The following is a 12,523-nucleotide window of genomic DNA, read 5'->3' as shown; positions in this document are numbered from 1 at the left end:
GATTCCACTTACATGAAGTACTACATTAGTCCGTTAACGGAGAAAGAGCATAGAATGTTGGTGACCAGGGGCAGGGGTATTCAAACATTCTAAGGAAGAGGAGATCACCTCTCCATAATGTAGACTAACAAAATAGAGAGTAGCTTTAAAAAAAAGAAATCAGAATGAAGTAGGAAAGCTTGCTGGCAGTTGGGTGGTTAACCAAGTGGAGTCTAATTCTGAGCTCATAGATCCAGAAGCTCTTTTATAAGTGGACCTGGAGGTGATCAGATCATCAAGAGTGGCTCTTGTGGGCCAGAATCAGACATAAAACAGTGTATGAGCCGCAGTGTCAATGTGTGAATTCCACAAAGGAACATACCATGCTAGTGGACTCTCATATCTACTCTCTAGGGTACTTCCTTTCTAGTATCAAGCTATGTGAGAAGTCAGGTTAGTAATCAGAACAATCGAAGAGTGTCGAGTAGTTTTGAGAATTATGTCATCTGCTTTGGAAAAGCCTGGTGTCTCTGATTCTGTCTTTCCAGTGATGACAGTGTGATGTCTGACCGCATGTCTCTCCCTGGGTCCTGCTGGATAAAGGCCGAAAATTCTTAGTCATGCTCCTGTGCTTCCAAAGTCAATAAAAAATAATATTTCTTCACACTATAGCTTAGTTTTTTTTAATTTGAGTATAGTTGACACATCATGTTACATTAAAGTACAACGTAGTGAGTCAGCAACTCTATACATTACACTGTGCTCACTAATGACAGCTACCACCGGTCACCGAACCACACTATTGCAACATCACTGACTGTGTTTCCTCTGTCGTCCCTTTTTACCCCCAACAACTTCTCTCCATAACTGGAAGCCGCCTTCTCCCACGCCCCTCCGTCCCTTCCCTCTGGCAACCATGAGTTTGGGGTTTTTTTCTCTGCATTTACAGATCCGGTTCTGCTTTTTGTGTATTTATTTGTTGTTTTTTAAATCCCACGTATGAGTGAAATCATCGGCTGTTGTCTTTCTCAGTCTGACTTATCTCATGTCACATAATACCTCTGTGTTCATTTATGTTGTTGCAAATGGCAAGATCTCATTGTTTTTATGGCTGTGTTATTCTGTGTGTATGTTTGTGTGTGTGTGTGTATAACACATTTTCCTTATCTGTTTATTGATGGCACTTAAATTGCTTCCATACTTTTATTGTTGTAAATAATACCACAATAAACATAAGGGTGCAAATATCTTTTTAAATTAGTATTCTCATTTCCTTTGCATAAATATCCACCCAGTAGTAGAATTATTGGACCATATGGTATTTCTATTTTTAATTTTTTGAGGCACATACTGTTTTCCGCAGTGACTGCACCAAATTACATTCCCACCGACAGTGCATGAGGGTTCCTTCTTCTCCACATCCTCACCAGTACTTGTTTTTTCTTGTCTTTGATTCTTTTTTTTTTTTTAAGATTTTATTTATTCATTTGACGGAGATCACAAGTAGGGAGAGAGGCAGGCAGAGAAGGGCGGGGGAGGGGGGGAGCAGGCTTTCCGCTGAGCAGGGAGCCTGATGTGGGGCTCAATCCCAGGACCGTGGGATCATGACCTGAGCCGAAGATAGAGGCTTTAACCCACTGAGCCACCCAGGCACCCCTCTTGTCTTTGATTCTAACCATTCTGACAGGTGTGAGGGGATAGCTCATTGTGGTTCTGATTGCACGTCCCTGATGATGAGTGAAGTTGAGCATCTTTTCACGAGTCTGCTGGCCATCAACACATCTTTGGCAAAATGTCTATACGGGTCTTCTGTCCATTTTCCAGTCAGATTGGGGGTTTTGGTGTTGAGTTTAGATAATGTCTTTCCTAGAAATTATTTAATCCCAAGCATGTGCCAAGGTAAACTTGACATGATTTCAGTAAGGCCTCCTTCTTTATGCTTTGATTCTTTTGAGAACAACCACTTTCCATTAACTACAGTTATAAAAGGTCCTTTAAGGTTGGAGACTTCTGCAAATAGCTACACTCGCCCAGAATGTGTTTTCTGTTGGTCTGACTCTTCAGGGGACCTTTAGCTCTGACCCCCTGTGGTGTTGACTAAGACTATAAATAGATCGCCAAAAGGATCTGGGCAAGAGCCAGGTGATAGGGAGTTTTCTTTGGTTGAGGATTTTAGCATGGATCCCGGAAGAAATAAGGTGAGATCTCTTCTAACAATGAGTCTGTGATCCAGTTTTTTTTTATTACCTTATGAATTTATGAGAAAGAAAAGGTGTTCCTTTGCCATCATTATTTTAATTAAATTTGAATTTACAAATTGATGTGTGTTTGTTAACATTTTCTCTTTGCCACTTCGATTCTGCTGTAACGCAGCTTAAAGCTCCTTCTTTGGGACAGGATGTCGTTCCCACTCAATCTGTTTTAAGGATGATTTGGGTTGCTAAGCACAAGCTAGGGGTGTGTGACCTGTTCTCATTAGAAATTATGTTTTTATATAAAAAGGAATGTAATATTTCTAAACAGCCCTTCAGTAAAATGGCTGCTTTGAGGTTTTTGCCTTTGGTTTCCAAGCTAACTTGTGGACAGATCACAAAAAGGAAAGTACTCCCCACTTTTATCATCGTGGCAGGCCTATTGTTTTTTTTTTTTTTTAATTTATTTTTTATTTATTTTCAGCATAACAGTATTCATTGTTTATGTACCACACCCAGTGCTCCATGCAATCCGTGCCCTCTCTAATACCCACCACCTGGTTCCCCCAACCTCCCACCCACCCACCACTTAAAACCCCTCAGGTGTTTTTCAGAGTCCATAGTCTCTCATGGTTCACCTCCCCTTCCAATTTCCCCCAACTCCCTTCTCCTAACTCCCCATGTCCACCATGCTATTTGTTATGCTCCACAAATAAGTGAAACCATAATGATAATTGACTCTCTCTGCTTGACTTATTTCACTCAGCATAATCTCTTGCTACAAAAGTTGGGTATTCATCCTTTCTGATGGAGGCATAATACTCCATAGTGTATATGGACCACATCTTCCTTATCCATTCGTCCGTTGAAGGGCATCTTGGTTCTTTCCACAGTTTGGCAACCATGGCCATTCTGCTATAAACATTGGGGTAGAGATGGGCCTTCTTTTCACGACATCTGTATCTTTGGGGTAAATACCCAGGAGTTCAATTGCAGGGTCATAGGGAAGTTCTATTTTTAATTTCTTCAGGAATCTCCACACTGTTCTCCAAAGAAGGCCTGTTGTTTTTGACTCTTGTGCGACCTTGCGAAATTAGGCAACGCGCTTTTCTTTTCTTGTACTCTCGGGCAACACACCTCTATTTCTTAGGTGATTTGGCCAAAGATGAGGAACACTACTGTTGCTTTTGACCCACGTTCCACTCTAGATGTCCTCTTGTCCCCCTGCTCTAACATGCATACAGATGCTCTAACATGCATACAAATGTCCTCCCCCATGCCTTTCAGAAACCAGTGTGCTGTTGGATTTATTCATGTGTTTATAAGAAGGTTGCCTTGTATCATCTGTGGGAAATGCTGGGTAAAGCAGTCCAATATGTTCTTTAAGTGCAGAATGCTCAGAGCCTCTAATACATTCGTGGGTTACGAGTATCTTAGGGGAGGCTGTGGTTTGCAAGGTTCCTCCAGCCACCCTGACTTGGAACCCTTTCTCTCACAAAGCATCTCATGAGGCTGGGGTTGTCCAGAACAACTTAGAAAAATGCTAACGCAGGAGCTCTACAGTCACCTTGTTTCGAGCCCTCTAACAAGGGCCAAATCTCTCTTATGGCCAAAATCATTGCTCTGTGATGTAGATAATCACTGCCAAGAGCAGTCATTAGTTTCCCACATACACTCTACTTTACTCTTAATTACAGATACCATTTTTGTCGAGTTGAAGACTGAAAAATATGCTTTGGTTACAAAAGCAGTGTTTGCCAAATTGATGGATCTCTAAAACTATGAGGCAGAGGGGAGAAGACTGTTGCAAACCTACATTTTAGTTTGTGCTCCTACCTACAGCAGCATACCAAGCTGTGTCCTGACTTACCTACCCTAATTTAGTTAGCTGTACAACCAGCAAAGGCAACAGTGCATACCAATTAGTCTCTAACTTCTTTGTTTGCATCTTGAAGATGTGATCTGGGGAGCGGGCGTGGGGGGGGGGGGGAGATATTATCTCAGGTTTGCCTTCTGTTTTGCTTAGGGGAGGGGTTTATAGTTCTTTGTTGTTTTGCTTTGCTTTTCCCTCTAATCACTGAGAGATATGACTTTATAGTTGTTCAGAAATGTTTTTGTGCTCAGTTGTTTTTTTTAAGATTTTTATTTTTTATTTGGCAGAGAGAGAGAGAGAGATCACAAGTAGGCAGAGAGGCAGGCAGGGGGTGGGAAGCAGGCTCCCTGCTGAGCAGAGAGCCAGATGGGGCTCGATCCCAGAACCCTGGGATCATGACCTGAGCCGAAGGCAGAGGCTTAACCCACTGAGCCACCCAGGTGCCCCTGTGCTCAGTTTTGATTTAAGTATTACCCAAATCTAGGATTGAAACATCCCAGTCAGCATGTAATTCATTCCTTATTTATAAAATGGCCTGTGGTTAATTCTGCCTATCAGAGAAAGATTTACCTATAAATTGGGCATTCTCTGACTCTCTCATAAAGTAGCACTCTACTGAATCACACGTGTATTTTCTCCCAATCCCATTATCTAGATTTTTTTCTTTATGCTTATCTTTATATGAAATTATTTTCACATGTTTGTTCCTTACCTAGCTCAACCCCCTAGTCTCAGATTCTTACTATAACCAAGGGCATCATTCCTTCAAATATTAGCAGTTTATACAGTGCTTAAAAGTGCACATTGCCATCTTGAGAAAAAGAAATTATCAAATTATTTAATATAAGGAAATGCTTACCAGTATAACTTTTTTTCTAATCAATTGTAGCAATGTGCCGGATGTAAAAATATAGCAATACCATTTTGAGATGTGTGATTATAGAAAGACCCTTTTCTCAATGAAAGCGTGAAACTAAGGATTTTATAAGGGTAATATGACCAATACAGCGTTGCAAGTACAGACACAAAGGTTTCTCCCAGATTCGCTCAGGACAGTTTCTCTGGCCTGTCCATACTCTGTGTACAGAGTATTGTAGTGACGGCTGCTGGCAATGTCTTGCCCTCCAGAAATACAGACTCTGAAGGAAAAAATTAACTCATGGAAAAGACTCTTTATGGGATTAAAAAAAAGTACAAATAAATTTCAGTTAGTCCAACCCTGAGAATAAATAATTCCCAATGAGCTATCCATGTGCTTTTATTTTTTTTTTTTTAAGATTTTATTTATTTTAGAGAGAAAGCACAAGCAGGGGGAAGGGCAGAGCGAGCAGCAGGCTTCCCACTGAGCAGAGAGCCTGACACAGGGCTCAATCCCAGGACCTGGGGATCACAACCTGAGCTGAAGGCAGACGCTTAACCGACTGAACCACCCAGGCGCCCCCCAATACATGTGTTTTCATAGTGCCTGCTGTATTAGGGAGCTTTTTATTGAAGAGATCGCTTCCTGATAGTCTTCCAGCCTCAGAAAGAAGAGAGCAGAGTCCCCACTTCCTCTTTCTTCAGCAGAAATGGAGGTTTTCCAAGACCACACCAGGCATTGGGGACTTAAGCTATTGAACAAAAGTGCTATCATTTGCCACTTGGGACACTTTTTTCCACACATTATGCAGCCTCCCCAGTGTGCTGCTGTGTTTTCCAGTCATCAACACTGATTGGCTCATGTGGGGAGAAGCTCCTCTTGAAATTATCCTGTCGGATTAGAATTGCTTTCAAAACCAACAGATTTGCAAGGGTAGAGTAAACGCTGTGGGCTGCCCACTTCTGTACTGGGGGCTGTGAGGTATAAGAAAAAAGCCATCAGATGATAACGACCCTCAGGGAACTTCCAGCCTGGCTGGAAGACAGGATTCCTGTCTGTGAAATAAGAAGGCAGTAAATATGGCTCTGTCCTGGATATTTGAGATGTTACGGTATTTTGTTCATGTACTTGTATTGAGGTATAATTTATATACAAGGAGATGCCCGGATAGTATAGAGTTCACTGATTTTGATGAGTGTGTACACCCATGTAAATCACAACCCTGTCCAGATAGAGAACATTTCCATTACCCTGAAAAGCTTTCTCGTGCCCCTTCCCATCCAAGCCCTCCCCGTACCAAGGACAACCACTCTTCTGACTGCCTGTACCATAAAGTAGTTTTGCTGTTTCTTGATCTTCATTTAAAAAAAAAAAAATCATACAGCTGAATATGAGATTTTTACTTTGTTTTCAAGTAAATTCCTAAGTTTTATTTGTCACAATTTTGGTAACCTATTTGTAGCTATTTTATAAGGGAAGCAGCTTTTTCATATACTGCCAATCTTCAGGTAACCTGTATAATCTTTTATAGTGGCTGAGTTACTTAGATCTACATTCGTGAGGTTATAGTAGCTTATCACAAAATTCGTAAGTAGAATCGGCATCCTGTGCCAAACAGAGCTTCAACTACAAGTTTAAAAACACAGTGTTCTACACAACTGTTTTATCAAATGTATTCCTAACATGCATCCACGGCCCCAAAATTACAAGTGTCCTTGTAAAACTTTACAGTTATTAAATGAAAATGTTTGCCCTTTTAGTAAAGAAGTGTAGATACTAACTGAACTTCACAGTGAGAAGGTAGAGACTAAGGTTAGATTTAACTGTATTGTCTTGGAATTTATAAACATCAGCAAACCTGCCCTGTCTTTCTTTCAAAAAAAAAAAAAAAAGGCATTTGGGATAGGAGCGAGCATTTCATGTTAGCAAAAGTGCTTAGACAACAGCTCGTCATGCTTGAGTATCCTGCTTTAAAAGAAGAACCCTGTGCCCTTTGGTTACGATGTTAATTTTCTTGTTTTAGTCTTAACTCTGTATGTATCCAAATTATGTAATAGAAGGTGAGAGGAAAGGGTAATCGTTTTTTTTTACTTTAGAAATTTTAGCAGTTTTATAATGAAATGAGAATTTGAGCATTATCTTAAAATGCAGAGAGCTAAAAAGGAGAGTGGAAAAGCATAAACATTTAAGAGAGAGCATAACATGAGGAAACCTGTTAGATCGGAGCAGAGCCCGTAAAGAAATAAAGTTTAAAAAGGAGAATAGTGGGGTGCTTGGCTGGCTTAGTAGAGCATGGGACTCTTAATCTCGGGGTTATAAATCCAAGCCCCATGTTGGGTGTAGAGATTACTAAAAAAGAAAATAAGTCTTTAAAAGAAAAAAAATAAATGAAAAGGAGAATAGTGACAAATAGAAAAACTCTTGAAAGTCAGATAAAGGAATCCTAGGATCTGAGCGGGAGGGAACCTTAGAAGCCTCGAGTCATCATATTCAAAGCAGGAGCCCCTCTACCACACCCACAGTAGGGGTCCACCTTGCATCGGATCCTGTCCTATCTGCAGGATAGGACATGTGGCCCTCTCTTTCCATGTGGCCCTCTCTTGTTTTGGACAGTGGTAATTATGAGGCATTCGTGCCATAATTCATGCCATAGGCACTAGGAAGGCACTGTCCCACTTTTGAACAAGTGGATTTTTAAATATTTTATTTATTTATTTTTGCCAGAGAGAGAAAGAGAGCGAGCATGACCTAGGAGGGGTGGGGCAGAGGGAGAAGCAGCTCCCTGTTGAGAAGGAAGCCTGACACCAGCCTCAGTCCCGGGACCCCAGGATCAGGACCTGAGCTGAAGGCAGACACTTAACGACTGAGCCACCCAGGCACCCCCAAACATGTAGATTTAATGACATACTCATTATGCTTTTAGGGAATTAGAAAAGGGGCAGAATGAGTCGTTTCTGATAGGACTTACATTTTTTACAGCTTTATTGCGATCTAATTGCGTGCATACCACTCTCCATTTTCAAGTATACAAACCATCGGCTTTCAGTGTGTTCACAGAGCTGTAGATCCATCACCACCATCAGTTTTCAAAAAGAAACCCCCAACCCTTAGCTGTCATCCTTCCTAACCTTCCATCTCTTCCAGCCCTAGGCAACCAATAACCTCCTTTCTGTTTCTACAGATTGGCTTATTCTGGAGATTACATGTGAATGAAGTCTTGCAGCGTGGTCCTCTGGGCCTGACTTCTTTGACTCAGCATCATGTTTTTCCACTTATTTCTTCTTGCTGACCAGTTGTATTCCATGGTGTGGATATATCCTATTTTATTTATCGGTTCGTCAGTTAATGGACATTTACGTTTTCTCTGTCATGATTAAAGACATTCACGCCCAAGTTTTCCTGTGGATATGTCTTCAGTTCCTTATACACCTGCGAGTGAATTTCTGGGTCAGATGGTAATTCTAGATTTAACCACTAAAGGCCCTGCCAAACTCTTTTCCAAAGTGACTGCATCATTTCATATTCCGACCATTACGACCCCTTAATGAGGAGGGTTCCAATTTCTCCACATCCTGGCCAGCGTTTGTTATTATCTATCTTTGTTATTATTACCATTCTGGTGAGTGTGAAGTGGTATCTCCCCGGGGTTCTGACTTACGTTTCCCTGGTGACTACTAATGTCAAGCATCTTTTCACGTGCTTATTGGCTATTTGTGTATCTTCTCTGGAGAAATGTCTGTTCAAATCCTTTATTCTTTTTTTTTTTTTGTCTTTTTATTATGGAGATATATATTCTAGATACAGTGTATGTTCTATTCTCTTAGACATACAATTGTGTCCCTTAACAGAAATGTGATATGCAAGACATTTGCTCCTTAGTTTCTGGGTTCTCTTTTCATTTTCTTTACAGTATCTGGGTCACATGTTTTTAGTCCTTTAATTCTTATATGTTTTTGTTGTTTTTCCTGTTGAATTAAATGGTGAAATTTAAACTGTAAAATCCTGTAAATCTGGAAACTGTGAGTCCTTATAGATCTCTGTTCATCCTGGAGAATGGTACATAATCTGTTAAAGAATGTGTCTCCCTGGGCGCCTGGGTGGCTCAGTGGGTTAAGCCGCTGCCTTCGGCTTAGGTCATGGTCTCAGGGTCCTGGGATGGAGTCCCGCATTGGGCTCTCTGCTCAGCAGGGAGCCTGCTTCCTCCTCTCTCTCTGCCTGCCTCTCTGCCTACTTGTGATCTCTGTCTATCAAATAAATAAATAAAATCTTAAAAAAAAAAAAAAAGGAATGTGTCTCCCAGCCAGCTGCCTCTGCCCCTAGATAGATAATTTCCTGTGGATCATTTGATTTCATTCTTGATGAATATGATGGCTTATTGGTTTGTTTCCTTATAGGTGAATCGATTTAGTAAGGTGGAAGACCGAGCGATTTTTGTCACCGATCGTCACCTCTATAAGATGGATCCCACTAAACAGTACAAGGTGATGAAGACCATTCCTCTGTACAACGTAAGTGTTCTCTGCTTCCTGAAGGATGGAGTCTTAACCTGGTGTTCTTGGACCACTAGTGGGTCAGTAGACTGATCACTACAATCTTTGGAGCTCTAGGGAGCCCATGAATTCCTGAAATTTTATGCCCATCTTATGTCTTGTACAAATGTACAATTTTCTGTAAGAAGGATCCAGGCATACCTGGCTGGCTTGGTTGGTAGAGCGTGCGACTCTTCATCTTGGGGTCATGAGTTCAGGCTGCCTGTTGGGTATGGAGAGTACTTTAACAAAAAGCCGGGGTGGGGGGGGGGCGGTGCCTGGGTGGCTCAGTGGGTTAAATCCTCTGCCTTAGGCTCGGGTTATGACCCCAGGGTCCTGGGATCAGCCCCAGGCTCTCTGCTCAGCAGGGAGCCTACTTCCCCTCGCAGCCCCCCCCCCCCCCCCCGCCTCTCTGCCTACTTGTGATCTCTGTCAAATAAATAAATAAAATCTTCAAAAAAAAAAGGAGAAAGGATCCAAAGTTTCCAATAGATTAATGAAGGCATTTTTAAAAAACAAACATTAAGGACTCCCTATTCTACATAACCTTTCTCTATTCCTAATCCTACCTACTGCTTAAATGTGGCATATAATATATTTTCTTACTTGCTTTCAAGAGGTTTGTTTTTATAGAGAAATGGAATTAGGAGAAAAACAGTACAGAATTACTTCATGAAAACATTATCTCTCTTTCAGATGTAAAATTTATGCTGTTTCCGGAAGTTCTTTTCACCAGTATATTTTGCCTCTGATCTAAACCCACTCAGTTGTCCTCCAGGGGGTTTTCAAGTTCTGTAATCATTTCTCATTTGAAATACGAAATTTAGTGGATATCTCCTTGAATCTCAATATAAGTTGGTTTTTGTTTGTTTTTTTTTTTTAATTTTCCTCCTGCTGTACATGGTCTGCTTTACAAGTGACTGTCTGTTTTGATTCTTCAGAAACATCCTGCTGACTACAAGATCTTTTCGAGAGTCAGGTGATTTTTCTGTCTGCTAGTTCCTAAGGAAGGAGGTCTGTCTGTCCAATAATAGAATCTATGAGGAATATCGTTTCAAGATTATTTTAAATCCTTCTGGTCTCTACAAAAGGGAACAGGAAACATTTTGTTTTGTAGTTCTGTGTTGTTAAATCAGGAGTTGATTATGAGGTACAGAGAAAGCAAACTATTCCTGGCTTTGCTAAATGATTTAGAATATCACTGCAGGGCTGATTATGGGGTCGAGCTTTGTCTCGATTACATGCCCCCCCCCACTGCCACCCTGTACACACACATGCATCTCTTTCTCCCTTTCAATAGAAAGGCTAGTAGATTGCAGCTAAGAAGAAAATGATATTCTAAGACATTCTTGGTTGTATATAGTCTTCTTAGCAAACGCTTGTAATCTCACATATCAATCATCATTTAAGCCTAATCACTGCAATCTTAAAGTAGGAGATGAAGGAAGGTACGGGAGAAAATCAGATTTTGTCAAAGTCAAATGAAGTGTGGAACCAAACAAAACATGAATTGTGACCAGCATTTTATTTCTTTACCTTTTATTGAAAGGGAGATCAATCAAAGCACTCGATATAAATTAAATAAATAGCTAAACAACTCTTTGAACTGAAGTTATTTTCCCAAACTACCATCCTTTTTCATGTTGACTGGCGTGTATTTATAGTCACTGTTCCCCTTCATCAGTATCATTGTTGTTAGTGTTATCAATAATATCATCTAATATAAAAATTAGTGATGTTTAACAGTTGCAGTAAAAGTAAGCAATGTCAACAGAATGGGCACACACGGGGCACCTGGGTGGCTCAGTGGGTTAAGCCTCTGCCTTCTACCCAGGTTATGGTCTCAGGGTCCTGGAATTGAGCCCTCCATCGGGCTCTCTGCTTGGCAAGGAGCCTGTTTCCTCCTCTCTCTCCTCTCTCTCTGCCTACTTGTGATCTTTGTTAAATAAATAAATAAAATCTTAGGAGGTCAATGCCTTATCCATTAGGCCACTGGGGCTTCTTAAATAAATAAAATCTTAAAAAAAAAAAAGAATGGGCACACACTATCACAGACGTTGTCAGTACTCTGCCCATGTCCTCCTATATTCCCTTATTTCTGGGCACCCCAGCCTCACTTTCATCAGTCAACATTCTTGTCAAAAGCCTGCCCTTAGGCTGCCAGAACTCACTTTGCCTTCAGCTTACCCACAGTGGTAGCTCATTTAACACTAGGCCCCACTGGCTATCTTCCCACACTCAAACCACCTCCCCACACCCTTGCCAGTGCCCCTGCACCTTCCAAATCAGTCCTCTGGGTTTATCAGCCTTTCTCTTGGGATCTGCTTTTGGCAGAAACCAACCTCAGAGGAGTGGCTGCCTCTTAAGGAAGGGGCCAGGCTGAATGGGCTAGGGGACTTCCAACCATATCTATAAAAATGTTTTTGAGTTTGAAACAAATATGGCAAAATAGTTAAGTGTTGAAATTGAAAACAGGAGTCTTTATTATTTTATTCTTTATACTGTTGGCGTGATCAAAATATTTTGAAATTAAAACACAGCTTAAGACGGGAACTTTTAACAATGGATAATGCTAGTAAGAGTAGTGCAGAAAGTGGGAAGGGAGAAAGGACATAATGTCAGTTTTAGCCATGCTGAGTTTCAGGCATTTATCTATTCCACAGATAAATTGGAAGGCCAATATTATGGGGGAAGGGGGAAGAATTCAGCGCTTAAAATAAAAACTTAAGAGTGGATCCATGTATAATTGGAGGCTGAAATTATGCGTCCAGAGAGAGAAAGGGGCCAGATGATTCGAGAACATTCCCTGTTAAACGGTGGGGAAAGAATCGCTGAAGGAAATGGAGTAAGAAGGAAATCTCTCAATGGGCCTCCATGTGCTTCTCTCTTTCCTGCGCTGAATGAGCGGTAGCTTCCCTTCAGTTCCATAGGTTATGAATTATTCTAGGAAAGAAGAGAACTATAGGAACGCCGTGTTGTAGAATCAAGTTGGAAAGTTTTCAGAAGTGAGAGTAGTCGGTAAGAACAGACAGCTGAGGGTCCCACACTCCTCCTTCTGCACAGGCTCCTTTCCTGTCTCGCTTAAGCTTTT

General features: G+C 41.1%; 1 protein-coding gene across 1 annotated transcript in view; it reads left to right on the top strand.

Moving 5' to 3' along the window:
- MYO1D (myosin ID) overlaps positions 1-12,523 on the top strand; it is a 341,412-nt gene that overhangs the window by 199,692 nt on the left and 129,197 nt on the right. The window contains 1 exon segment of the mRNA XM_082707407.1: positions 9,298-9,411. Within this exon segment, the coding sequence (XP_082563533.1) occupies positions 9,298-9,411 (114 nt within the window).

This window comes from Mustela nivalis (genome assembly GCF_964662115.1).
Source record: "Mustela nivalis genome assembly, chromosome: 17".
NCBI classification, from domain to species: Eukaryota; Metazoa; Chordata; class Mammalia; order Carnivora; family Mustelidae; genus Mustela; species Mustela nivalis.
Note: the sequence above shows the minus strand (reverse complement) of the source record. Positions and strands in the feature narration are given on the sequence as shown.